The sequence below is a fragment of the Molossus molossus genome, unplaced genomic scaffold, assembly GCF_014108415.1.
Source record: "Molossus molossus isolate mMolMol1 unplaced genomic scaffold, mMolMol1.p scaffold_m16_p_35, whole genome shotgun sequence".
Taxonomy (NCBI): domain Eukaryota; kingdom Metazoa; phylum Chordata; class Mammalia; order Chiroptera; family Molossidae; genus Molossus; species Molossus molossus.
Genome location: NW_023425372.1, coordinates 541,229 through 566,579, shown reverse-complemented (window position 1 = coordinate 566,579; position 25,351 = coordinate 541,229). Strand labels below are relative to the sequence as shown.

Sequence of the window (25,351 nt, the reverse complement as noted above, 5' to 3'; positions counted from 1 at the left end):
AGCCGCGGCCGCCATCTTGCCCGCGCGGAAGAGCCGCGGCTGGGTGGGAGCCCCGAGCCGGAGGGCGCGGACGGTGAGGCCACCGCCATGCCGTCGTCGCCGCTGCGGGTGGCGGTGGTCTGCTCGAGCAACCAGAACCGCAGCATGGAGGCGCACAACATCCTCAGGTAGGTGGGCCTCCGCCCTGGCCCAGCGCGCCCCGTGGGACCCGAGCGGCCGGCCCTCGGTGCCCGGCCGGCCCTCCTGACCCACCCGAGCTGGGCAGAGGCGGCGTCGCCCCCGAAGGAAGCCCGAGGGGCTGCCCGGTCCAGACTCATTGGCTCCAGGTACCGAGAGCTGCGAGGGGTGGACAGGACTCGGTCGGCCGCGCGGAGCCCCCACGTGTGCTCAGCATCGCGGGAAAACTCAGGTTCTAAGCGCAAAGGTTCCCAGGTGTCGCGAGCGCCAAAGGCCCTAGTAAATCGGAAGGCCGGCGCTCTGTGCGCCCACGTTGCACGCATGTCTGTGCATCTGGAAACGGGGTCTGAGATAAAAAGGCTCATCGGGGAGGCGAGAAGCCCGAGCCCAAGATTAGGGTCTAGAAGATGGCAGTGAGTGTCTGACGGCTGTCCCCGGGGCGTGTCGTCGCTTCTCAGACCTGCTGGAAAACCCGCACGACAGGCCCTTAGGAAGGAAGAGGCTTGAAAGGGAGGGGTGGCGGGGGTGGGAACGGCCTATTTTATTAACCTCGTGAATTTGTGTCTTTGCTCCCATAGACATTTTCAGGTGACAGGTAAAAAGCTCTCCCAATCCCCTTGAAAGCCTCCAGGCGGTCGTTTCTGGACTGCAGTCGGGTTGGAACTACTGGTTTATATTGGAATACTAACGCCTCTCTTGTGGCCCTGGTGTTGTGTGTGTAGTGAAAGTTAATTCTGCTGTTTTTTTTTTTTTTCCCTTGATCGCTTGTCTTATTGTTGAAGTTCGGTATGCACATCAACATGGTTAGTAAAACAGTTGAAACTGCCTTTTCTCCCACAGTTTTCTGTATGTGGACATTCAAGGACAGCAGTGCCAGGCTGCTCTCGTCAGTCCTGCTTTGGCCCTCCTGCGTGCTTGGAAGAGTAGAGACTCCCCCACGCTCTGATTTTCTTAGGAAGCTGGAGGTGTCTGGCCTTGATCTGCTAATTATGAGTTTGATTCTTCCCAACATCCACCACGCTGTCCACACTATTAACTTAATGTCGTTTTTTGGTAGAATGTGATGTGCTTTGAACCTAAGTCGTCTTTGTGAAGGTTATTTTTAAACTAAGTTTTTAAACTGTGAAGTTATTTTAAAACTAGAAATGTGTTGGAATTATACTATGTTTGGGTCACATCTCCCAGTTGCATCTATGTGTTCAGTCATTTAAAGTTTGGTGAATTTAAGCAAAACAAGGCAACGTTCACACTCCTGGAAAATTACTCAAGGAAAATGAGATTTAATATATTTAGAATAATAATTACTATGGAGACAACCTCATCCTGCTGGTTCTGGATAGTGATCCTTTAAGACCTTCTGCTATAGGTATGTGCATAACAAAGTTGGGGTGAAATCTTGGGAAAGGAAAACTTAAAAAATTATCTGCAGCAACCTGGTTAGTTGCAAATCAGTTTCAAAGTCATGCCTTTCTGATTCCCTGGGACAAGTGGCTACAAGATGACAAGTCCTGGCCTTGGTGGGATTGGTTAGAGCATCTAGATACACCAATGTTGCAGATTGGTCCAGGGTCAGGACACACACAAAAAACCAATGAGTACCTATGTAAGTGAAACAATTTATCCATGCCTGCCTCCCCCTCTCCCCCTCCCTCCTTCCCTTTTTCCCTCCCTCCCTGCCTCCCTCCCTCCCTGCCTCCCTCCCTCCCTCCCTTCATTTCTCTCTCTCCCTCCTCCCCCACCTTCCTCCCTTCTTCCTCTTTTTAAAATTAATTAAAAAAAAAAAAAGATAGCAAGTCCTTTCTAGTTCATAGTGGTGGGAGCTAGCACAGCATTGGGTCTCCTGTGGAAAGCGGGGTGAAAAGAGCCAGAGTAGGAATTCTTTTGTTTACTATCTTTCAAATTTACTCATCAAAAGGACAGCCTCAGAATGAGGACAAAGGAGGTAAGTTTAGGGTAACACGTAAGGTTATTTTATACATGAATCTTTAATTTCTAAAATACCTACTTGGGGGGTGTTTTCTTTTGTTAAAATAGTGTTTGCTTATTGCAAAATTCTCACTGTAGGAAATACAGAAGATGAAGATCACTCTAAATACCGTTTTTCTGTGTCTAATACCCACACTTAAGGGAGTTCAAAATGAAGCTTTGTAACCTCTCTTCACATCATATTATGAACATAGTCTGATTTCAGTCCTTATTTCTGCGTTCTTTTTAAATTATAATTATTGAAAGAGAGAGACATCGATTTGTTGCTCCACTTATTCATTCATTCATTGGTTGCTTCTTGTGAGTGCCCTGACTGGGGATAGAACCCATAACTTTGATGTATCGGGATGACACTCTAGCCAACTGAGCTACCTGGCCAGGGCCCACTTTCGTTTTGGTGTATTGAATCTGAATACATCTTCCTGTGGAGTGATGGCCGGTGGTTGTGAACTGAGCCCAGGGATCCAGAGGGATGGGGGGGGGGGAGCATGGTGACTTGTAGCCTGTCTCCCATTCATAGACAGTTAGGTTTTCTATTTTTCAGTCTTACAATGTCAGCATCCTTGTGCCATGTGAACAACTGCACACTTTTCTGGTTATTTCCTTAGCATAAATTCCCGGATGTGGAATTGCTGAGTCAAAGGTACACATTTTCATACATTTTTGCCAGACTGCCTTTCAGAAAATACTTATAAAATTCTCATTTCCTCACAATTTTATCACGCTACCAGAGCAGAAATATGGCTCTCACCTTCCCTTAGTTTTAAAATTGCTTTGCGAATTGAACACCTTTTCATGTCATTTTCACTTTTGAAAAACTAATTAAGGCTTTATGTATTTTTTATTTTTTACAGAGTTTAAAAGCATCTTTAAGAAATTTATATGAAGGTTTTCTGTTACAATTAGGAGAGCTTATGAAAATCAGGTTAGAGACTTGGGCCTTACAGCTGATGTTTGTGGAAAGCTTAGGGAAATGGGTGGTAAGTGTAAAAGGCAAGAAAATTGTGTGCATTCTGGTTACAAATACAACAAATGATGCATTGGAAAACTTCTGAAGTGAAATATTAAAAGGAATGCACTTAACTGAACACACACTGTAGGCACTTTATCAGTGAAACCCTATTTTATTTTTGCCCTGTTGGAAATCAGCTTGGCTGTATCTTTTGAGAAGTTCAGTACAAGTAATAATAAATGTTGGCACTTTCCAGAGCTAGTCAGAATGTTCCCTGGGTGATTTCTTATTATTATTGAAGACTAATTTTTTTTTTTTCCAAATACCAGTCCTGGGGGACCTTTAGGTTTTTAAGGGTGTTGGAAGACTTATGTTTCCACAGAGACTCCTATTCTTTGTACTCTATGGATTAAGATTTCCCTTTAGAGCCAATTTTAAAATTATATTTCTTCCAAATTGCCTCCTAGATGTTAAGAGGCATGTTGATTTGAGGGAGTTACGTTTTTAAATTGTAGCAATTCAAAACAAATTTTAAAGACAGACTCTATAACTGAGCTGAGTTATCAGAGTTCTCAATCACAACTCCTTGGCTGTGTGGTTTGGGGAAGATGAGGAGTAGCTGCAGATGTGGGAGAAACAGTCCATCTCTCGAGCGTCTCTGTGTTTTCCCAACCCCACCTGCTGTCACCTGGTCAGCTCTTAGATGCCCACACTCACACAGGAGAGGAGGGGACACCACCCAGAGCAAGAAACCCCTGCTTGTGAGTGACACTGGGGACTTTAGTCATGGTAGATGAGCAACAGAACCAAGGCTCAAGATGGGGAAAAACATGGGCTGAAGGAGGGATCCAGGGTGTGTGTGGGGGTTCTGTGTGTGATATCCTGTGGTTCTCTGGTTTGGGGTGGGGTCCTCAAATTCTCACGTCAGGACTAGAGCATTTGGGATCCAAGCCACACTGGGAGAGAGATCCTCGGGCCTCCTCCCAGGTGGGACGTGTCTCAGGACTGCCTGAGGTTGTGCAGTCACACATCTGGCCTGTCCCAGACCTAGGATGCTCGGCACAGGATGCTCCCAGTCAAGATGCTGAACACATCTGGTCTGAACACATTTCCAGAAACCTCTTACCCGGGAGGGTCAGCTGGGCCCTGTGGCCTTTGTGACATCTTGTTCTGGGAAAATGTGAAGAAAGTGGGGTAGAAACCACGTGGGAAGGGGAACGGGTCTGAAATTGAGTACTGAGATGGCAGAGGACCAAGCTCACATTCATGGGTTTTGAGAGACCGCATGTTTTTGTCTTCAGAAGCAGGATAGAGGGTGGAGAGTTCCATTTGAAGGTGAACATTGAGACAAAACCGGGTGGACCAAACTTGGCTACAACTCCAGCAGCTAAACCATTCTTTCCTGCATTAGGGTCTTCTCTATAGCCTTCATGTAACATGAGAGCAGGTGGGGTCAAGCAGGTGCAGCAGGTTAGTAGTGAGTCCTTGTGTTGGTCCTGGAAGGAAGCACATTGATGGTCATGGTGCTGGTGCTGTGTGGAGGGGTGGGTGCCCACAATGGCCAGCAGAACAATGTGGCCTGTGAGAAGCCAGGGTCGAGGAACAGGGCCTGGAGGGGGGATGTCTAGGCAGGGCACCAACCAGGCGATCTGAATGGCACAGTTGTCACAAGCTCGAGGCACAGATCTGCTTAGAAACTGCTCAGTTTCATTTTTGGCTTTGTGGGAGCATAAGAATAAAATAAATCCTAGCCCTGGCTGGTTTGGCTCAGCAATTAGAGCGTCGGCCTGCGGTCCGGAGAGACCTGGGTTCGGTTCCCGCTAAGGGCACGTACTTCGGTTGCAAGTTTGTCCCCGGCCCTGGTTGGTCGTGCGGGTGGCAGCCACTCGATGTGTCCCTTCACGTCGATGTTTCTCTCTCTCTCCCTTCCTCTCTCTCCCTCCCGCTCTATCTGTACAAAAAATGGAAAAAAATATCCTTGGGTGAGGATAAAAAATAAAAATAAAATAAAATAAATCCTAGAAAAGCTTTATTGAACTGTGGTTAGGGCCCACAATTTGCTAGAGAGAACACCAATTTTATTGGAATGTTTTTCAGAAGTTTGTCTTCCCAGCATTGGGTGTTTCACAGTGAAATTAAAGGTAGGCGTTTAGGTGTGATAACTAGGAAGCAGTTGATTTGTGCTCTGTGAGCATGTGGTCAGGTAGCTAGAGATGGGGCTGGGGAGCAGTGACTTACCTGTGGAGGTGCCATGAGGTGAGTACACTGACCTCACAGGCTGTGCTCGTAGGCGGTTGCCAGTGGGTCTAGGGCTTCAGTCTTAGCAGAGTAGTGCTTTATGTTAGACTAGTGGTCACACGACAGAAGGTAGAAAGGTACCATTTTCTCATTCTTTTTGGTATTCATTTTATGTTTTGTTTGTTTTTTTTACTTGTCTGAAAGTGACTGGCAGCAATGGCTAAGTTAAGTCATGCTGCTAATTTACCTCCACAGGTTTGTTTAGCATACCAGAATTGGTGTTCATTTTAATGTTAGTATTTTACCTTCAGTTATTGGATAACAATGGAAATAATTCTGTACCCCCTCTTTAACATTTTCTTTGATAGGTTCTTTTATTTAAACAAGTGAAGCTCTGGTGGGAACCTCAGTTGTTGTTGGTTTTTTTTTGTTTTTGTTTTTTTGTTTTTTTTAATTGATCCCAGAGAGAGGAAGGGAGAGAGAGAGAAACATTATAAATCTGTTGCCTCCCACATGGTCCCTGACTGGGAACGGAACCTGGTGTACTGGGCTACATTGGCCAGGGCAGGTAGTTCTTTATGCAAGATTTTTGATACTCATGAAGACATTTGATAAATCCTTGTCTGGAAGATTAGTTTAACATAGGAAATAGTTGGCCCTTGAGACAAAGCCTGTTGTTAGAAGTGTTATTCTAGCACTCAGTTCTTTTCTATAAGAAACGTCGTCACGCTGACAAGATGGGCAGTTAAATCAGTTGCACCAGCTAAGAAGAAACAGCGCTTCTGTTGCTAAGTAGCCTTTTTGCCCCTTGAGAACATTTTGTTGGGAGAGGAACAAACTGCATTTCATTTTATTTTGAAACACAGTCGGGAGAGTGGTGAGCACAGGCAGCAGACAGTTCCCTCCAGACAGAAACCAAGCCAACAAGGAGCCTTGTCAGAGGCCACTGGGTAGAAGGTTGGGCCAGGTTATCTTGGAGAGATGTACTTTTGGGGATACGGGTAGGCTGAAATGGAGAGTGTTCCATCTGGACATCTAGTGCAAACCTCAGACCCAACGTGATGTGATGAGTACAGGAGATGGGCCCTGCCGGGTGGCGGCCAATCAGATCTGGGTGGCTGCAGTAGGTGGAGGGAAAGGCCCACCTGGGGTCTCTACCTGAAGCCTTCTGGGAGCCCGGCGGCTGCTTCTAGGTGGCACGCCTGCCGTTCTCCAACCTGAAACACTTGACCCGGCCCAGAGTCTCCACACCTGTCACCTCCACTCTTGCCCCATGGCCTTCTCCTTGCCGTGCTGCTCACTGTCCTGTGTGCTGGGAGTTCATTGGCCGCCAGCACTACCACCTCCCACCCCCCCCATCTGAGGAGAGAGATTTGGGTCCGTTTTAACCACTGCTGTGTCCCTAGCATATAGCATGCTCCAGGAAATACTGTTGAGTCAACGTGGACTGGAAAGCTCACCTGCCACCAGGAGAAGTGGAGGTTTTTTGTGTTTGAAATGTAGACCATTGGGGTTCACAACTCTTTCACTGTGGCCAGATGAAGACATGCTCACTGGATGTTTTATTTCATCAATGATTTCAAGAGTGGATGTGCCTGGGCTCATTTGAAGAGTTAGGCTAATTTTTTTTGTTGTCTTTTTGTGTGTTTTTTTTTTTTATCTTCACCCGAGGACATTTTTCCATTTTTTGTTCAGATAGAGTGGGAGGGAAAGAGAGGAAGAGAGAGAGAGAGAAAAATTGACGCAAAAGGGACACATAGAGTGGCTGCCACCCACATAACCAACCAGGGCCAAGGACAAACTGCAACTGAGGTACATGCCCTTAGCGGGAACTGAACCCCGGTCTCTCTGGAACACAGGCCGATGCTCTAACCACGGAACAAACCAGCCAGGGTGAGTTAGGCTAATTTTAATACATTTTTTTATCTTTATTGATTTGAAAGAGAAAGGAAGGGAGAGAGAGAGAGAGAGAAACATCAGTGAGAGAGAACATCAATTGGCTGCCTCCTACATGCCCCCCACTAGGGATTTGGCCCACAACCTGGGCATGTGCCCTGACCAGGAATTGAACTGGCGACCTCTTGGTGCATAGATCGATGCTCAACCACTGAGCCACACGGGCTGGGCTAATTTTAATACTTACTTACTTATTTATTTATTTATTGAAAGAAACATTGACTTGTTGCTCCACTTATTTATCCATTCATTGCTAGATTCTTTTTTTTTTTAATCCTCACACGATATTTTTCCATTTTTTTGTACAGATAGAGTGGGAGGGAGAGAGAGGAAGGGAGAGAGAGAGAAACATCGACGTGAAGGGACACATCGAGTGGCTGCCACCCTCACGACCAACCAGGGCCGGGGACAAACTGCAACCGAAGTACATGCCCTTAGCGGGAACCGAATCCCGGTCTCTCCGGACCGCAGGCCGACGCTCTAACCGCTGAGCCAAACTGGCCAGGGCCATTGCTAGATTCTTGTATGTAAACCTACAACGTTGGCATATTGGGATGACACTAACCAACTTTGCTAACCAAACAGGACCTAATAAATTCTTTCATTCTGGCTAAATACCTCAAAGAAATTACCAAAAGGAAATAACTGAAGATTTTTTGTTGTTGCTTTTGTTTTTTTTTAATGTTTGTTTTATATAAAAGTATTAGTTTTTAAAAAGCATGATGCAGTCCGGCTGTGTGGCTCAGTGGATGAGGGTCAACCCATACACCAAGAGGTCGTTGGTTTGATTCCTGGTCAGGACACATGCCCAGGTTGTGAGCCTGATCCCCAGTGGGGGGCATGCAGGAGGCAGCCAGTTCATGTTCTCTCTCACCGATGTTTCTATCCCTCTCGCTTCCGCTTCATCTCTGGAAAATCAGTAAAGGAAAAAAATTTTTTATCCTCACCTGAGGACATTTTTTTGCATTTATCTTCAGATAGAGCAGGAGGGAGAGAAGAAGGAAGTGAGAAAGAAACATCAATGTGAGAAACACACATCAACTGGTTGCCACCCGCACAACCCCAACTGGGGCCAGGGACAAACTGCAACAGGGGTACGTGCCCTTAGCGGGAACCAAACCTGGGACTCTGGTCCATGGGCCAACGCTCTAACCGCTGAGTCAAACTGGCCAGGGCGGAAAAAAATTTTTTAAAAAAGCGTGATGCAGCCCTGGCTGGTTTGATTCAGTTGTTAGAGTGTTGGCCCAAGGACCAAAGAGTTGTGGGTTCCATTCCAGTCAAAGGCATGTACTTTGGTTGCAGTTCGTCCCTGGCCCTGGTTGGAGTCGTGCAGGAGGCAACCAATCAGTGTGTCTTATATCAGTGTTTCTCTCTCACCCTCCCACTCTATCTGAAGATAAATAGAAAAATACCATCGGATGAGGATTTAAAAATTAAAAAGGGTGATGCATGAACTTGTATCTGAGTGAATATTTTGCACATTTTTGTTGGGCTCGTTGCCCAGAATGATTTTTGAGACCCCTTTGGTTTTGTTTTGTTTTGTTTTTATCCTCACCCGAGGACATTCTTCCATTTTTTGCTCAGGTAGAGTGGGAGAGAGAGAGAAACATCGATGTGAAAGGGACACATCGAGTGGCTGCCACCCGCACAACCGACCAGGGCCGGGGACAAACTGCAACCGAGGTACATGCCCTTAGCGGGAACCGAACCCGGGTCTCTCAGGACCGCAGGCCGACGCTCTAACCGCTGAGCCAAACCGACCAGGGCTGAGACCCCTTTGGAAATGGGTTTTTGGGAAGCTGATTTCTTACTCTTACCCAAGAGTTCTCTCTCTAAAATGCCCAGTTCACTCATTGCAGGCACACCTGAGATACTGTGGGGTGTGTTCTAGACAACCTCAGCGACTGAGAGTCACTTAGTTTTTAGTTTCCCAGTGCATATAAGTCGCATGTGTACACTGTATTGTAGTCTCAAAGTGTGTAGTAACATTACGTCTAAAACAACAACGAACATACCTTAAGTGAAAATATGTATTGCTAAAATGCTAACTGTCACCTGAACCTGTAGGGAAGCCGTGTCCTTGGACTTAATTGACCCGGGCTGCCACAGACTTTGAGTTTGTAATGTCCACACAGCGCAGTGAGGTGGGTGTCCTGTGGGCGGTTTCACATGATCTGTTTGAGAGCATCAGAGCTGCTGCTGCAAGGTCGGTGTTGTGGAAGACGTGCAGGCTCTGGACACAGATCCAGAGTGGTTCGGGGACGTGTGAGCAGCTGCTTTCACACTTCAGGTCACTGCTGGTCACCGGCTCACCTGGCTGGAAGTGTTACCTCCTGGTTAATCCACACCTTCAGCCCACATGCTTCTCAGCTCTCAGTAGGGTGCCCAGGCCTGGCTGCATCCTCCGCAGGGACAACCTTGCCTTCTGCTGGGCACAGACCTCGGCTGCACGTCCTGTCCTTGGGGAGCTGTGGTCTTGTTCCTGTGGGTCTTTGTTCTTTCATAGCACACTTCCCTTGCCCTTGGCTAGAGAGGCAGCCCCCAGACTAGTTGGCCCCGACCCTGTGTCCTCAGGGTAAACCCAGCCCTGGACACAGGTGAAGTGTTGGTGAGTTGGTGCTGTGTGGACTTCTGGGCGCCCTGCTTTCCCCTGAGTCCCTCCTGCCCTCTGGAGGAGGCTTTGGGTTGATGGGCTTTCACACCATGCAGACGCAAAGTTGGTCTGAGGAGTGATTCACTCTTTGATGATGTACATTTTCTGCATTAGACAGCTGCTCGGCTGTGGAGCATAGGCAGGCGCCTTCCAGGCACTCACAGGGCAAGTGGCTTGTTGGGACAGCTCTTGTGGGGCAGTGGTCAGTCGTGAGGCCGCCGTGGTCCCTGCTGTGTTCACTTGTGACCGTCTTGGGGGAATGTGACCTCCTTGGTAGTGGGTACCAGCCGACCTTCCGTGACCATGGCCACCTGTGTGGAGTCGAGCAGGCAGTGGGTTCCCGTTGGTTCCTGGAGGATGGCTGGTCCCACGGCCACGGCCATGGCCTTCTTCGGGCATGTTGGTGCTTCGACAAAATTCCTTTTTGTGTGTGTCGTTTGAGTGGGTGAGGAACGGGTTCAGATATGGGACGAGGTCGTCGGCATGTCTATGCCTGGTGGCTGGGCTGTTGCCCTCTGGTCATAGCGCGTGTTTGCGGACATCCTTGCTGCCAGGCCTCCCTTCCCGTCAGGGTCTGTAGTGGCGACCAGAAGGAGGAAATGTCACCGTTGAGGTGTCTGGCCCTTGGTTTGCTGGTCGTCCACCTCCCGTTCCGCTGTGCTCTTACCAGTTCTGGGTTCCAGAGTGTGGGCTACCCTTTCTCAGTGGCGGTGAGTGCCCTGTGTGTGGGTGGACCCATAGGCTCCGGGTGGTGTGGCTGCTGCATCTCTGCGACCTTCCTAGAGCTGGTGACAGGTACACCGGGAGTGAGGGGTTGGGTGGAGGTGACAACAGCTTTCACAGCTGGACACCTGGATGTCAGCATCTTGTCCAGAGGCTTCCCAGTCATCCCAGCAACTCCATCTGAGCCAGATTGGTTTTCCTCGTTGTGAAGCTCATCCATTTGCCACCCAGCAGCTATTTCAAGTCAAGGATTAAAAACATGTTCTCAAGTATTGATGAAGTTACTAATTTTGTTTATTTCCCACCTCGTGCCCCTTGTTTGTAGGGTTGTGTGTCTTATTTAACCCAACTGTGATCTTTGTCTCCTTTTGTGTCTTTCAGCAAACGGGGATTCAGTGTGCGGTCCTTCGGCACAGGGACTCACGTGAAGCTTCCAGGGCCTGCGCCCGACAAGCCCAATGTCTATGATTTCAAAACCACATATGACCAGATGTACAATGACCTCCTTAGGAAGGACAAGGAACTGTATCCCAACTGGTTACCCTTTTACAGACCCCAGTGTGGTTGTCTATGGCAGGTGTGACCTGTGACACAGTCATCACACTGACCCCCATGTCAGGCTGGGAGGCGGGTGGACTGTGGCCGCTGCTGCGTGCTGTGCTGAGTCAGCACGTGCGATGCAGATGCCTCCTCTCGTCTCAGAATTTGGTGTGTGTTCCTGTGCTGCTTGGACAGTGCAAGGCTGGCACCATCCGGGGCTGCGGACACGGGACACGCAGGCGTACATGTGACGTCCATGGTGACAAAGTCATGATGTTACACAGATTAGATGGGAGGTGGACACCACAGAATCGTTCCCTTTCTCACTGGGGGCTGCCTGCTTCCCTTCGCAGGCAGGTGTGTGCCTGTGGGTGTGCACTGATACATGGGGTGGCAGCTGCACCCACCTCTGGGGATGTCTCCAGGGTCCCGTCTGTGAAAGGATCTCATGTGCAAGCAGAGGGAGCATCTTAGGAGTAATTTCAGAGAACTTTGCTTTGAGACAGAACAGGCTGGTCTGTTGCTTAAGACCCACCCACGGAAGAGCCTTGGCCGGTGTGGCTCAGCAGTCAGTGAGTTGGCCCTCACACCAAAGGGTGTCGGGTTCAGTTCCTAGTCAAGAGCATGTACTGAGTTGCAGGTTCGATCCCTGACCCCAGTCAGGGTGTATGTCCCTCTCTCTCTCCCCCCTCCCTTCCACTCTCAAAATGAGTGGAAAAAATATCCTTGGGTGAGGATTAGCCCCCCAAAAAGACTTGTGAAAGAAGAGGCAGTTAAAAGATTTTTAGTGACTGTGACACCGAGTTGTGTATAGTTAAGATGATCATTGGCCAGTTTTGACTGGGCACCTGATTGCCTTGTGCTGCCTGGAGACTCCTGGCCTGCCATTGCTACTGTGAGTGACCTGTGGTTCTCCAGGTGGGACCCAGACCTCTTTCAGGTGAGGGGGATTGACACCAGGTGGGAACCTTGGTCTCCATAGTATTGTGCTTGCAAGTTTTAATAAACCACAATGTTTTCTGTACATCTGTTGATTAGTTAGCTGGAGTGGCCGAAAGGTTCTGGTACTAATGAGAGCGGAGCCCCTTGCTCCATCCTCCCTGGTTACGCGTGAACGGGCATCTCTGGTCAGTGCCACAGCGGGCAGTTGGGTTCTGTGGGTGGCTGTGGAAGGCGGGGTGGCTCTGTGCAGTGCCCTGGGTGGCCGCCCCCCAGATTCCTGTGTTCCTTTCTCAGAAGCCCCAGGACATGCATTGGGCAAAGCTCCCAAGTGTTTCTGGCGAGTCACCACCTGTGACCTGTCTACATGCTGGAGCAGCTGCTCTGCTCGTGCTCTTGGGTGAGAAGGGCGGAGCTCTGGCTGGCCGAGGAGCAGCCCCTGGAAAGGGCTGGGGTCTTAACGCCAGGTTTCTTCCCTTGAATTGTAAACTCCGTGTGCTGTGTTCAGCTTATCTCGAGACACTGGCCGATTCTGAAGATCATCCTTCAGTCGGCACCATTCACGTTTGAGCCCACACCCAGCAGAAGTGAGAGCAGGGACGGTGCCTGCGTGCCCCTCGGTTATCGCAGATGGCCTACCACACCAGCACTGGCACGTGACACACAGGAGGGATGTGTCCCTGATAGTTCAGACAAGGAGCAGAATCCCACTTCTCAGAACTCAAGAGTGTCCCCACAAAGCATCCATGCCAAAGGCAACTGCATGCATGTGTCCCTTTGCACGCCTCTGCTGTGCTGGGGGTGGGGGGGGTTGACTGTGCCCACTCACCAACAGTACCTGCCTCCTGGGGACCCTATGTAGGAAAGTCCCTTCTCTCTTGATTGCCCCTCACAAAGTTCTGGGAGGGACACTTGTTGATTTATTGGCTTCACTTGGGTGAAATTTCTGTCTCCTGAAGGGTGAGGGCAGAACAGCCATGTGCTTGGTACTCGGCTTGACCCAGGGCAGCCCTTGGTGGGTAATGGAGGGACATTTCTCCAGGGGTCACTGCACTGCCAGTGCAAGGGAGGGGGAGGGGCTGGACATGGGGGAGGGGATACTTGATTAGCGATGGGACAGGCTGCTTGTTTCCTCATTTGCTCATGATTCATGTAGCTAAGAGCCAAACACCCAGGTCTGGAACAGAACACCTGATGGGCTTTTGCAGAAGTGGCAGCTATAACCTGTAGTGGAAAGCTAGGAAAATAATTTAAATGTAACCTGAAGATAAACAATGTTCAGCGAATGCATTTTCTGTAGAGAATGACAGGGTTCTGGGGGTGGCCTGCAGGCTCTTCCTGCTGCCATCTGCTCACCGCCAGGGCCTCAGGTCCTGTGTGTGCCGCCTCTCGGTCTTCCTGAGAACTGACCTTTGGTAAGGTTTGGCCAGCAGTCCTGTTAGGATCAAAGGACTTAATAGCTAACGGCACAAAGCTGGGTTTGGTTTGGGTTTCCCTCCACCAGCAGGAGCAGGACCTAAGGGGCTGAGGGACCCCTGCCTCGGGCTTGTGGTGACATTCGTGTGGCTGAGCACTGGCCTTCAGTCCTCGAAGAGCCTGCCTCCGGGAACTCGAGAGCACTGGGGCTGGGGGCACGGGGGGCTTTGTTAAACCAGAGCTGCACCAGTGGTTCTCCCCGTTCTGTGAAGCCAGGCCAGTGAGTCTCTGCCATGTTCCTCGGGTGTCTGCTAGTAGTCCCGGAGATCCGAGTTCACCTGTCCCTCCACATACCAGAGGTCTCTTCCGGTTTCATAAAGGAGGTTCTGTGCTGCTACACAGTCTCCACTCAACGCACACCCCTTGGTGGTTCCGTCACACGGCTGTTAACTGCTGTCACGGCAGCTTCAGAACATTGTCGTCTCGTAAACACCCGTAGTGGTCACTGTCCATGACCCAACTCTCCCAGCCTGTGGCCACTGTCCCCCTTCTGGCTGGATTCACCTCTTCTGGGCGGCTGCCGTAGGTGGAGTCATACGGCCTATGGTCTGACCGCTGCTTTCGAGGTTTGTTCATTTTGTAAAGCACATCAAACTGTTTTGCTTTATTTTTTTAAACCTTACCAAGGATATTTTTTCAAGTGTCTTCAGATAGAGGGGGCGGGGGTAGAGAGAAACATCGAAGTGAGAGAGACACATCGACTGGTTGTCTCCCACACGACCCCAACCAGGGCCAGGGATCAAACTGTAACTGAGGTATGTGCCCTTGACCAGAATCGAACCACAACTCTTTGGTCTGTGGGCCGATGCTCTAACCACTGAGCAGAACTGGCCAGAGCTAGAAGTGGTCCCCTTCCCCCCGCCCGAACTGTTTTTGTTGGTGGGTTTTTTTGAGAAACAGAGGCCTAGTTTATTTGTTCCATTTCTTGGCATTTGAAGGGTTCCTCCATGACATCCGTGGCCTCGAACTGCCCATTTAAGCTTTTTTTTTTCCTTTATTGATTTTTAGAGAGGAAGGGAGAGAGAGATAGAAACACTGATAAGAGAGAACATCAATTGGCCCCCTCCTGCACACCCCCCACTGGGGATTTGGCCCACAACCTGGGCATGTGCCTGACCGGGATTCGAACCAGTGACCTTTTAGTGCAAGGGTTGATGCTCAACTACTGAGCCATACTGGCCAGGCTCAAACTGTCCATTTTTAAGTCCACCTTTTTTCTCTTGACTTAATTTCTTCTTCCCTTTGCTATGAAGCCATTGTTACTATAAAGCAGCTTAAACTTCGCCGCTGTCCTGGCATAGTGTAACTCCCGGGGCCAGGCTCCCCAGGGCTTCCAGCTTCCACTGAGGAACCTGGCTGGACCTTGAACTTACTCGGAGAACCTTTGGTGAAAACATTGGCAGTTTCTTCTAATGCGAGAATGACCAGCCTGCAGCTGCATGGAATCCATGGGTCATGGGAGGATGGGCTGGCCTGTCAGCAGACTCAGAGCCTTTTGAAACCTTTCAGTAGATAACTGCTTTGTAAATTACAAAACCATTTGCCTTAAAAAGCAAGTAAAAGCCCACCTCTAAATAGTATGATTTTATTTTATTTTTTGGTTAATCCTCACCCGAGAATATTTTTCCATTAATTTTTTTTTTTTTTTTTAATCCTCATCTGAGGACATTTTTCCTTTTTTTCTTTTTGTTCAGAAAGCATGGAAGAGAGAGAAACATCAATGTGAAAGGGACACATCAAGTGGCTGCCTCCCACACGACCCAACCAGGGCCGGGCACAAACTGCAACCAAGGTACGTGCCCTTAGTGGGAACCAAACCCAGGTCTTTCTGGACCTCAGGCCGACGCTCTAACCGCTGAGCCAAACCGGCCAGGGCGATTTTTTTTTTTTTTTAATAGAGTGGGAGGGAGGGGAGAGAAAGAAACATGGATGCAAAAGAGAGACACGTCAGTTAGTAGCCTCTCACATGACCCTGATGGGTTAGGGATGGGACCTCCAACCCAGGTGTGTGCCCTTGACCAGGAATCGAACCTGAGGCCCTTCTGTCTGCAGGTTGATGGTCTTTTTTTTTTTTTTTTATCTTCACCTGAGGACATTTTTCCATTTTTTGTTCAGGTAGAGTGGGAGGGAGAGAGAGGAACAGAGAGAGAGAGAGAGAAACATTGATGTGAAAGGGACACATCGAGTGGCTACCACCCGCACAACCGACCAGGGCTGGGGACAAACTGCAACCGAGGTACATGCCCTTAGCGGGAACAGAACCCGGGTCTCTCAGGACCGCAGGCCGACGCTCTAACCGCTGAACCAAACCGGCCAGGGCTGCAGGTTGATGGTCTTAACTGCTGAGCCAAACTAGCAGGTTTTAGTACATGGATTTGAAATGCAAATATGAGACTGAGCACAGGAGCCTGTGTCCAGCACACCTTTCTCTTGTGGCTCTTTCATCACTTTTGGAGTTAGAATTAAAATTTTTAACTGTTTATTCTTTTCCATTTCAGTTTCATTGTCTTGTAGGCCTTGGCTTAATTTACATGTATGCCTGCTTTTGCACTGTGTACTTCTTTCTTGTCTTGAGATAAAAGATAAAAATAAAAGTGGTTTCTCACACTGTAAATCCCCACAGCTTCCTGACCTCCGTCCTGGGTATACAGTCAGTCAGTGGGCACAGCAGCAGGAGAGGGGTCCACCCTCTCTCTCAGGCCCCTGCACCATCACTGTAACTATGGCCACTGGGCTTTCCTAGAAACATTTTCTTTGGGTCTCATCAGACTTATCTCTAACTGGTCCTCTGTCTTATGCTGTGCTCGGTGGGTGGAAGCAGCTGCCAGCTCCTGGCCCTGCCCTCGGGTGCGTCCTGCCCTCGGGACCTGCGCTGCCCGCCTGCGCTCTGCTCCAGCCGTCGAGCTGTCACTTGCTTTTGCTCCAGGTGACTTCGTCTGGGTCGTCCTGGTTGGCAGCTCTTTTTAAGCAGTTTTTTAAAATGGTGTTTGTTTAACAAACAATTGTGTTCCCAAACCAGATGATGGTTCCAAGAGGAAGAGGGATCTAATTTTGCCAATATTTAAGCTGTCAGGTTTTAGAACACTTCATGCTTAAAATATAGATTGTTGGTTTGAGATGTTTCAGGTAACACAGAGTAGCTCAGAGTAGCTGTCGTGTCTGATGTTTACCTGCTCGTCTCTGATCCAGTGCCACAAATTGAGCAGAGCTGACTGGCCGAGGTAGTTGCCGGGGGTCGCTTGTGGGTCTGGACATAATGGAGGTGCCCTGGCCATGCTCACTGTTTCACATATTTGCCCAGGTTTAGGAGACAAACCTGGTCCCCTACCTGAGGTCCTGACCCCAGGTGTGTTGAAAGTGCATCTCTTTGCCTGAAGACAGGGTGGTGTGGGGCCCTGGCATACCCAGCCAGAGCGGGCCCCAAGCCTCATGTCAGGGCAGCAGGGCAGTGCCCAGTGGTTCTCCGAGCTGACGTCAGGGTCCTGTGTCCTCATTTGCACAGCCTGTGCACTTTGCAGAACAGCTTTTTTATTTTTTATCCTCACCCGAAGACATTTTTCCATTTTTTGTACAGATAGAGTGGGAGGGAGGGAGGGAGGGAGGGAGGGAGAGAGAGAGAGAGAGAAACATCGAGGTGAAAGGGACACATCGAGTGGCTGCCACCTGCATGACCAACCAGGGCCGGGGACAAACTGCAACCGAGGTACGTGCCCTTAGCGGACACCGAACCTGGGTCTCTCCGGACCGCAGGCCGACGCTCTAACCGCTGAGCCAAACCGGCCAGGGCTGCAGAACAGCTTTGACCACAGAAGTGAGTGAGTGTGAATTTGTTAGAAGCGCTGGCTCGAACGCCTTTGTTGCAGTGGTTCTGAGTGTGGTCCGAGTATCCCCGCTGTCCCCACAACCCTTTCAGAGGGTCCCCAGCTCAAACCTGTTTGCTCCTTGCCTTTCTCCCCCAAGTGTGCCAACAGCTCCCCAAAGGCTCTTGCCCCGGGTGCCAGTCCTCCAGCAGCTGATGGGCTGTGTTCTGTCCTGGGGACGACAGCACAGCCCCAGGATGTGACTCCCCTCAGCGCCTCCTCAGGAGGGGGGGAGGGGCCCGGCCGGCAGCCGCTGGGCAAGGCCTGTGATCCTGGGAAACATCTCGTATCCTTGCTGATTCCGTGTGTTGCCGGGAAAATGTAGGGTGGGCAGGCTGCTTACAGGCCCTTTGGGGTGTCACCTGGATCTGTGACGAGGGGGTGGGCAGGGTCCCTGAGCAGCTTTGCTCATTCACGGGAGGAGTGGGAAGGAGGGGGTGGTGGCCTTTCTCAATGGGCCAGGTGACGCCTGTCTTCACTGGGTATGCTTTGCAGTGGTTCACACGTGCGGTTCCCCTCGGCGTGCTCTCCCCAGTCAGCTCGAGGGGGGCCTGGCCTGCAGCGCGTAGCTAGTGTTGGAGGACTGGACGGACGGTGGGGACTGGGGTGTGCTGCAGTGGCATTCAGGGGTGCAGCCCTCCCAGGGCGGGGAAGCTTTTTTTTTTTCTTTTTAAAATTTTTCTTTATTGATTTTAGAGAGAAAGGTGGGGGAGAGAGAGAAATATCGATGAGAGAGAACATCGATTGGCTGCCTCCTGCATGCCCCCCACTGGGAATGTGGCCCACAATGTGGGCATGTGTCCTGACGGAATCGAACTGGCAACCTCTTGGTGCAGGGTCGACACTCAACCACTGAGCCACACCGGCCGGGCAGGAAAGCTTTTTGAGGGGTTGAAAGAGGAGGACTCATGGGTGACGCCAGGCTGGGAACAATCTGGGGTGCCAGCATACCTGGCCCTGGAATCTCAGAGGTGGCCAGACCACGGGCCCCATTCAGCTTGTGCTAATTAAAGTGAAGGCAGAGCCCTGGCCAGTTTGGCTCAGTGGTTAGAGCATTGGCCATGGACCAGAGAGACCCAGGTTCGGTTCCCGCTAAGGGCATGTACCTCGGTTTCAGTTTGTCCCCAGGCCCTGGTTGGGGTCATGTGGGTGGCAGCCATTCTCTCTCGCATCGATGTTTTTTTCTCTCTCTTCCCCCATGTCTCCCTCCTGCTCTATCTGAAGATAAATGCAAAAATGTCCTTGGGTGAGGGTTAAAAGAAAAGAAAGTGAAGGCAGAAACGTTGCTCCTACGTAATAATCCTAAAGTTTGACTGAAGTACTTGAGCTGTTCCTGAGATGGGCTGGGGCAGCTTCCCTGTTGGGGAACTTTCTACCCACTGGGTGCCCAAGTAGCTCCAGCTGCAGGGAGGAGCCCCTGGTCAGGCATGCCAGGCTAACGGGTCTTGGAGGACTCCTGAAGACACCAGAGACGAGGAAGCCACTGACAGGAGTCGGACCTCCTGGGCTGGGACTGCTCTTCATGGTGGCTGTGGGCTTGGGGCATTGCCCTGCGCTTCCTCCGGGCATGGGGCTCTGCTGCCCGCGATGTGAGAGCCAGGGTTGGGGAGGGGGCCTGGCCCTGGGCCCCTCCCTGGGAGTGTGTGCCTGAGCAGGGCAGGCTGCAGCCTTGTCCTCGGTACCATCCCCGACCCAGTGCAGCCCAGCACATCTGGACTGCCTGTGGCTGCTGTGGTGGCCCCCGAGGGAGGGTGCACCTCTGGGCATTTCTGAGCCACAGTGCCCTTGAGAATCTTCCCCGCACCTGAGAATCTGTGCCTAGTGGGCTTGACCTTTTTGAGATTGGAAGTTAAGTTGGGTGACAGGATTCCAGTGCTGTGCTGGCTCCCCCTGGCATGGTCCCCCTCGGGGTGTTGACCGCAGAGGGTTTGGGGTCACCTCTGAAGCTGAGGCACAGAGTGGGGACACCTGAATTTGGTGCGGCAGCGTCTGACAAGGATCCTTGGGTCATCCAGTGAGCGTCTGCAAAGCAGCCCTGAGGTGTCCTGTCAGCGGAGTGCCAGCGCCTACGGTCAGTCCAGCCAGGACCTGAGCAGGTGATTCCACAGGGCCCGAGGGAGCCTGCTGCTCCAGAGCCTGGGCAGGGATGCAGGGCAAAGGTTCTGAGCCCCTGTTGTTGGAAGAGAACCTGTGGGGCCTGTGGTGGGCGCCGGCTCCTGCCCTGTTCAGGATGCTGCCAGGCCGCTGGCCCTGAAATCCCTTCATGAGCAGGTGCTGCCTGGCTTGGGGTCGGGGCTGTCCCTGCCCCGGTCCTGAGAGTTTGGATTCTCTACCCAGCTGGGCCTGCGCAGGCGCTGTGCTCCCCTCTCCCACCTTGGGAAGCTCTGGGAGGGGGCAGGAGGCAGGTGGAAGGCCCTGATTATCATCCCTGGGACTCTGAGGCCGTGGGGTGTGGGAGCCCGCTGCTAAACCCATGGCCTCTGCAGTAGGCATCTGGTCCTTTTTGACTCCTGCCAGTATGGTTCCCTTGCTCTGGAAACGCTCATCCATCTCCTCCGACCTCGGCCCTCCCTCCTTCCTGGGACCTCTGCTTTGAGCTGAGTGCGCATGGGGTCTCTGGCCCAGACCTCGCTCCACACGAGCCCCTGACTCCTGCCGCCCACCTGCGCACACACTCCTGCTGCCATGGAGCTGGCGGTGCCCACATCAGGCCAGAACAGTTCTTGCACAGCTGGCCTCAGTGTGCTCCGGGATGGTCCGTGGAGAGGCGTGACATCCCCTCCAGGGGCTCTGGGTGCAAATGCAATGCCCCCACGTCATGAACGGCTCCTGCTCCCTGGCACTGTAAGCAGGTGTTTGGGGGGGACTGTCGAAGTCCCCTACAGCCAATGGTCAAACCTTGGCATCATCCCGTCTTGGCTTCAGAAGCATTGTGGGGTCCGCAGGAGGCTGAACTGTATTAGGAACCTCCTGTCACTGAGGCTGTGCTCCTTCAGGGACCAGCTGTTAGGCCGGGGGCTCAGAGGTTAGGGGCAGGTAGGTGGTGCCCCTAACCCTGGGTGGGCTCTGGAACCAGCAGCTCATGTTTCACTGTGTGTCAGCTGCAGGGGAGGCTCAGCCAGCCCCCCATCCAGGACCCGGAGTGCCTGTGTGTGGGAATGGGGGTGGGGTTGTTCCCAGGCCCAGGCCGTCAGCCGTCCTCTCGGCTCCCTGCGTCCACTGCTCCCCCAGGGGTGTGTCCTCCGGTTCAGGGCTGAATGGCGGGCGCTGCCTGGCCAACCCTGCTGCTGCCTCAGCACTTGAGGTCCTTGTTCAGCCAGGAGACATTTTCGTGGAACACTTTGTTCTCTGACCAAATGCCTCGGGTCTGTTGGCTTCCAGCAGTTCGCGTCCCCTCCTGTGCACGAGTCCTCAGAAGCCGGCCTTCACGGCCCCTCACTCTGGCCCCAGCTTTATCCTGATGAGGGCTTTGTCCTGGGACGTGCTTCCCCTTGGCCTCTGCCCTGCCCCTGCATTCCCACTCCTGTCCTTTGGGGTTCGAAGTGGGGTTCCAGGTGGTTCTGGGTCCCTGGGGAGTGAAACAGTGGGAGGGGGTCATGGTTTCCTTCCCAAATGGCTCCTGGCACGGGCACCTCCTGTCCTTGGTCCTGCTTGGCTTGGCCCAGGCCAAACAGCCCTGGAATTTGCCAGAAAATGGTCCAGAGAGGCCACTGTTCTACTTCCCTGTTAAACGCGTGTGGGTCAGGTCTGATTCCTCAACTTACGACATCAGCTACTTAACCCAATGAAGGTGAAGCGAAGGGGGGAGGAGCTTTGCGAGTTCTTGGCAGGATGGTTGCAGCCCTGGTCCGAGCACCTGGTGGCCATCTGTCCTCGAGAGCCAAGCCTGTGGGGTGGCAGGTCTCGGAGGTGCAGGGGGCTGAGGGTCAGGAGCGAAAACAGCACAGCTAACAGTCCAGCGTTTTCTAAGTTAAAGCTGTTCAATAAACCACCTACACACTTTATAAAAGCCGTTCTCAGTATCCAGGAAGGTAGGAGCTGATGTGACTAAGTCATCACGACTTAAAAGGACTTAAAAAGTCGGGTCATTGACAGCACTCAGAATTCCTGCATCAGCCCACCTGCGCCTCTGAAATAGCGCTGACGAGGTGCTTGTTCCCATCTGTCTGGAATGGCCCTAGAGGCCCATCCTCGTGTTCAGGGATCTGCCTGTTGAGGTGGGTCCTTTCCCGGGGACCCCAAGGATAGACAGCCACCCTGCTGGGTGGGGGTGGGGCCATCTGGAGGACCCCTGACCTACTTGGCACAGACTTCACTGTGGGACCTGGGTGTCCCTCTGAGCTCCAAGGGACGGGCTCTCATGGCCCCGCTGCCCTGTTCATTCTCATCCTCGCCTGTCCCTTGTGGTTTGAAGTGGGATTTCAAGTGGTTCTGGGTCCCCTTTCACTCCTGTACCCTGTTACTGTCAGGTTTCTGGAGTTTCATTGCTGTTGCTAAGCCTGGCTGGGGTGGCGTTGTCCTTGTTGAAGGGTCAGGGTCAGGGTCAATGTGAGCATAGGTGCTGCGGCACAAGTCACCAAGGCAGCTGGTGAGTTAGAGCAGGTGGGCTGAACGTCTCTGACATTCGGTCTCTGCTTTCTGGACTGTGTTGGTCCAGAAGCTGTGGCCTGCTGGCTGGGGCAGGCACATCCTGATGCCGATCAGGGACGGTCTGCCCACCCACGGTGTTCTCAGTGGGCTTGGGCTGTGGCAGCACCTGTCCAGAGCGCCCGGCGCCTGCCTGGGTCAGTGGCTCACCTCCTCTAGAGTTCCTTAACTCCAGTGCCCAGCTACACGCAGAACGGCATTTTGCACATGCTGGACAGAAATAAGCGAATCAAGCCCCGGCCAGAGAGGTTCCAGAACTGCAAAGACCTGTTTGACCTGATCCTCACTTGTGAAGAGAGAGTGTACGACCAGGTGGTGGAAGGTGAGCCCACAGACTTGGTGCCCCCACGTGTGCCTGGGGCCTGCGGTGCCCTCTGTCCTGCTTGTCCCTCATCACACCCCTCCTTTCCCTGGCCCCAGGGGGCAGGCAGCAGTCCGGGAGGGTCCTGGCAGGAGGACTGGGGCCGATTCTGTCAGGGCAGGGCTGCCTGTGCTGCCGGCAGCACCGTGTGAGTTCAGGGGTCGGGGTACTTGAGGAGCATGTGAGGCGGAGCTGGGGCCTGTGCTCTGAGAGGGACCTCGCTGCTGACCGCTTCCCCTGGGCAGGTGCGCATTTCAAGGGCGAGGTGGGGCCTGGTGTTGAGTTGAATCACCGCTGTATTTGGGGAGGAGGTGGTGTGATGCTCGGCCAGGGTCTCTGACACCCGTGTCCTTCTGTCCGGTCAGATCTGAATTCCAGGGAGCAGGAGACCTGCCAGCCGGTGCACGTGATCAACGTGGACATCCAGGACAACCACGAGGAGGCCACCCTGGGGGCCTTCCTCATCTGTGAGCTCTGCCAGTGCGTGAGTATCCACACCAGCTGCCCGCTCTGGGCACAGCGCCCGAGGGCCAGGGTCAGGGAGTGCGGAAGGTCCAGGTCCACCTGTCCGCTCTGGGCACAGCGCCCGAGGGCCAGGGTCAGGGAGTGTGGAAGGTCCAGGTCCACCTGTCCGCTCTGGGCACAGCGCCCGAGGGCCAGGGTCAGGGAGTGTGGAGGGTCCAGGTCCACCTGTCCGCTCTGGGCACAGCACCCGAGGGCCAGGGTCAGGGAGTGTGGAGGGTCCAGGTCCACCTGTCCGCTCTGGGCGCAGCGCCCGAGGGCCAGGGTCAGGGAGTGCGGAAGGTCCAGGTCCACCTGTCCGCTCTGGGCACAGCACCCGAGGGCCAGGGTCAGGGAGTGTGGAGGGTCCAGGTCCACCTGTCCGCTCTGGGCGCAGCGCCCGAGGGCCAGGGTCAGGGAGTGTGGAAGGTCCAGGTCCACCTGTCCGCTCTGGGCACAGCACCCGAGGGCCAGGGTCAGGGAGTGCGGAAGGTCCAGGTCCTCCTGTCCGCTCTGGGCACAGCACCCGAGGGCCAGGGTCAGGGAGTGTGGAAGCTCCAGGTCCTCCTGTCCGCTCTGGGCACAGCACCCGAGGGCCAGGGTCAGGGAGTGCGGAAGGTCCAGGTCCACCTGTCCGCTCTGGGCGCAGCGCCCGAGGGCCAGGGTCAGGGAGTGCGGAAGGTCCAGGTCCTCCTGCGAGCGAGGGTGTCACGGGCAGTGATGAGCGGTGCCCACAGGTTAGGATTGACAGCCGACTAATTCACCCTGTGCATTAAGTTGGTAGAAGGCAGTGACTGCTGGTGTCTCGCTTCCATGAAGATGCCATGTGTCAGGGCCCTGAGGAAGCTGGTCCTCTCCACTGGTCATTCCAGACATCTGGCCCCACGCGGCCCTGGGCGCCCTCCCTGGGGTGGAAAACCCCTGGGCTTTTGCAGCCACTGCAGCTGTGCTCAGAGCAAAATATTTCCTCTTACCGAGCAAGGAGCCCTATGCCTTCCTTGTCTTCTGCCCGTGGTGCCTGCGTCTAGGTCAGCTACTGTGAGAGACGGAAACAGAAGCAGGTGCTTTAGCCACGTCTAGGGCGCCCTGCTGGCTTGCTCTGAGGGCGCAGCACAGCCTCCATTCCCAGTGTTCCTCGGGGTCCAGTGTGGCTGCTGAAGCTCCAGCAGCTGTGGCCATGATTCGCTGTTGCGCCGGAGAGAGGGCTGGAGGGAAGACATGTCCCAGAAGTCGCAGACATGACCTGGGTCGCACTGGCCAGAGCTGAGTATGGGGAGCCGCTCTTCTTCAGACGCCCTGCTTGGGCCCGGACGGGGCAGCGAGGGGCCTCGACTGCAGTCCAGCTCGGGCCACCCCAGGACTGTTCCCTGCAACACCTGCTCCTTTTAGGACAGTAGTTGTCGGCCAGGACACTTGTGGGTCTCACGCCTGGGAGGGATGTTGGTGCAGCCAGTGGGCAGAGGCCACAGATGCTGCTTAACACCCTGCACAGGACTGTGTGTGCCGTGTCATCCCCCACCCTCACCCGCCCCACACACGGGCTGGCTTTCCTCCCTGGTGACGGTCTGTGAGCCCTGCCCCGAGTGCTCGTCTGCAGAGCGAGGGCCCGTAGTTGCAGTTGGTGTGGGTTGGAGAGCAGGCCCTGGTTCCAGAGCCCAGCTCTTCCCTTTGGGCTCCCCCAGGGGAGGGCTTGGAGCCGCAGGCAACCTGTGCTAGTAGCACATGGCAGATGGGTGGGAAGCACTGGTCTCGCCAGCACAGGTCCACAGCTTCTGCTCGGCCTGGCGTCCTGGTCCTACCCCGCTCAAGAGGTTTCTCTGCCCCCAGATCCAGCACACAGAGGACATGGAGAATGAGATCGACGAGCTGCTGCAGGAGTTTGAGGAGAAGAGCGGCCGGACCTTCCTGCACACTGTCTGCTTCTACTGAGCCTGCGGCCGGCCTGCGCCTGAAGCCTTCTTGCGCTCCCTGTTGTTCATACTGGTTCCTCCCAACCCTTTTGACTGAGGCTGCTGCTGAGGGCCAGCGCCCACCCGAGCTGTAGTGCGGCTCCACCTCTGTCCTGTTTGGTGCCCCACCCTTGTTACGAGTGTGATAGTAAAGTTTGTTTTCTTTAAGCAAAACATAAAAACATGGTGTACAGTTCATTTCCCCCATATCTGTCTGCGTGTTCCTCCCCTTTCCCTCCCTGTCTGGGGTGTTCCAGCGCCTGTTGGAGAGGCCTGCCACTGTCCAGGAAACACATGCTGCTGGTCCTCACTTTGTCCTGAGTCCCCCACTTGCCCAGTCCCTGCTGGCCCCTCACAGGTCCTCCGGAGGAGGCAGAGTGGGGTGCCCGACGT

The 25,351-nt window shown here is 53.0% G+C and overlaps 1 protein-coding gene across 1 annotated transcript; it reads left to right on the top strand.

Moving 5' to 3' along the window:
- Positions 1-18: 18 nt before the first annotated feature.
- On the top strand, positions 19-25,117 carry SSU72 (SSU72 homolog, RNA polymerase II CTD phosphatase). The gene is made up of 5 exons (XM_036281481.1): positions 19-167; positions 11,067-11,210; positions 22,330-22,469; positions 22,874-22,992; positions 24,837-25,117. Exons 1-5 carry the CDS (start codon positions 88-90, stop codon positions 24,936-24,938), a joined length of 585 nt encoding a protein of 194 aa, XP_036137374.1. The 5' UTR covers positions 19-87; the 3' UTR covers positions 24,939-25,117.
- The last annotated feature ends 234 nt before the right edge of the window (positions 25,118-25,351 follow it).

Excerpts from the sequence above, each read along its gene's own strand:
- SSU72 (XM_036281481.1), top strand. The coding sequence starts at position 88 with ATGCCGTCGTCGCCGCTGCGGGTGGCGGTGGTCTGCTCGAGCAACCAG. Across the intron at positions 168-11,066 it reads GAGGCGCACAACATCCTCAG|CAAACGGGGATTCAGTGTGC; the intron begins GTAGGTGGGCCT and ends TGTGTCTTTCAG. Across the intron at positions 22,470-22,873 it reads GTACGACCAGGTGGTGGAAG|ATCTGAATTCCAGGGAGCAG; the intron begins GTGAGCCCACAG and ends CTGTCCGGTCAG.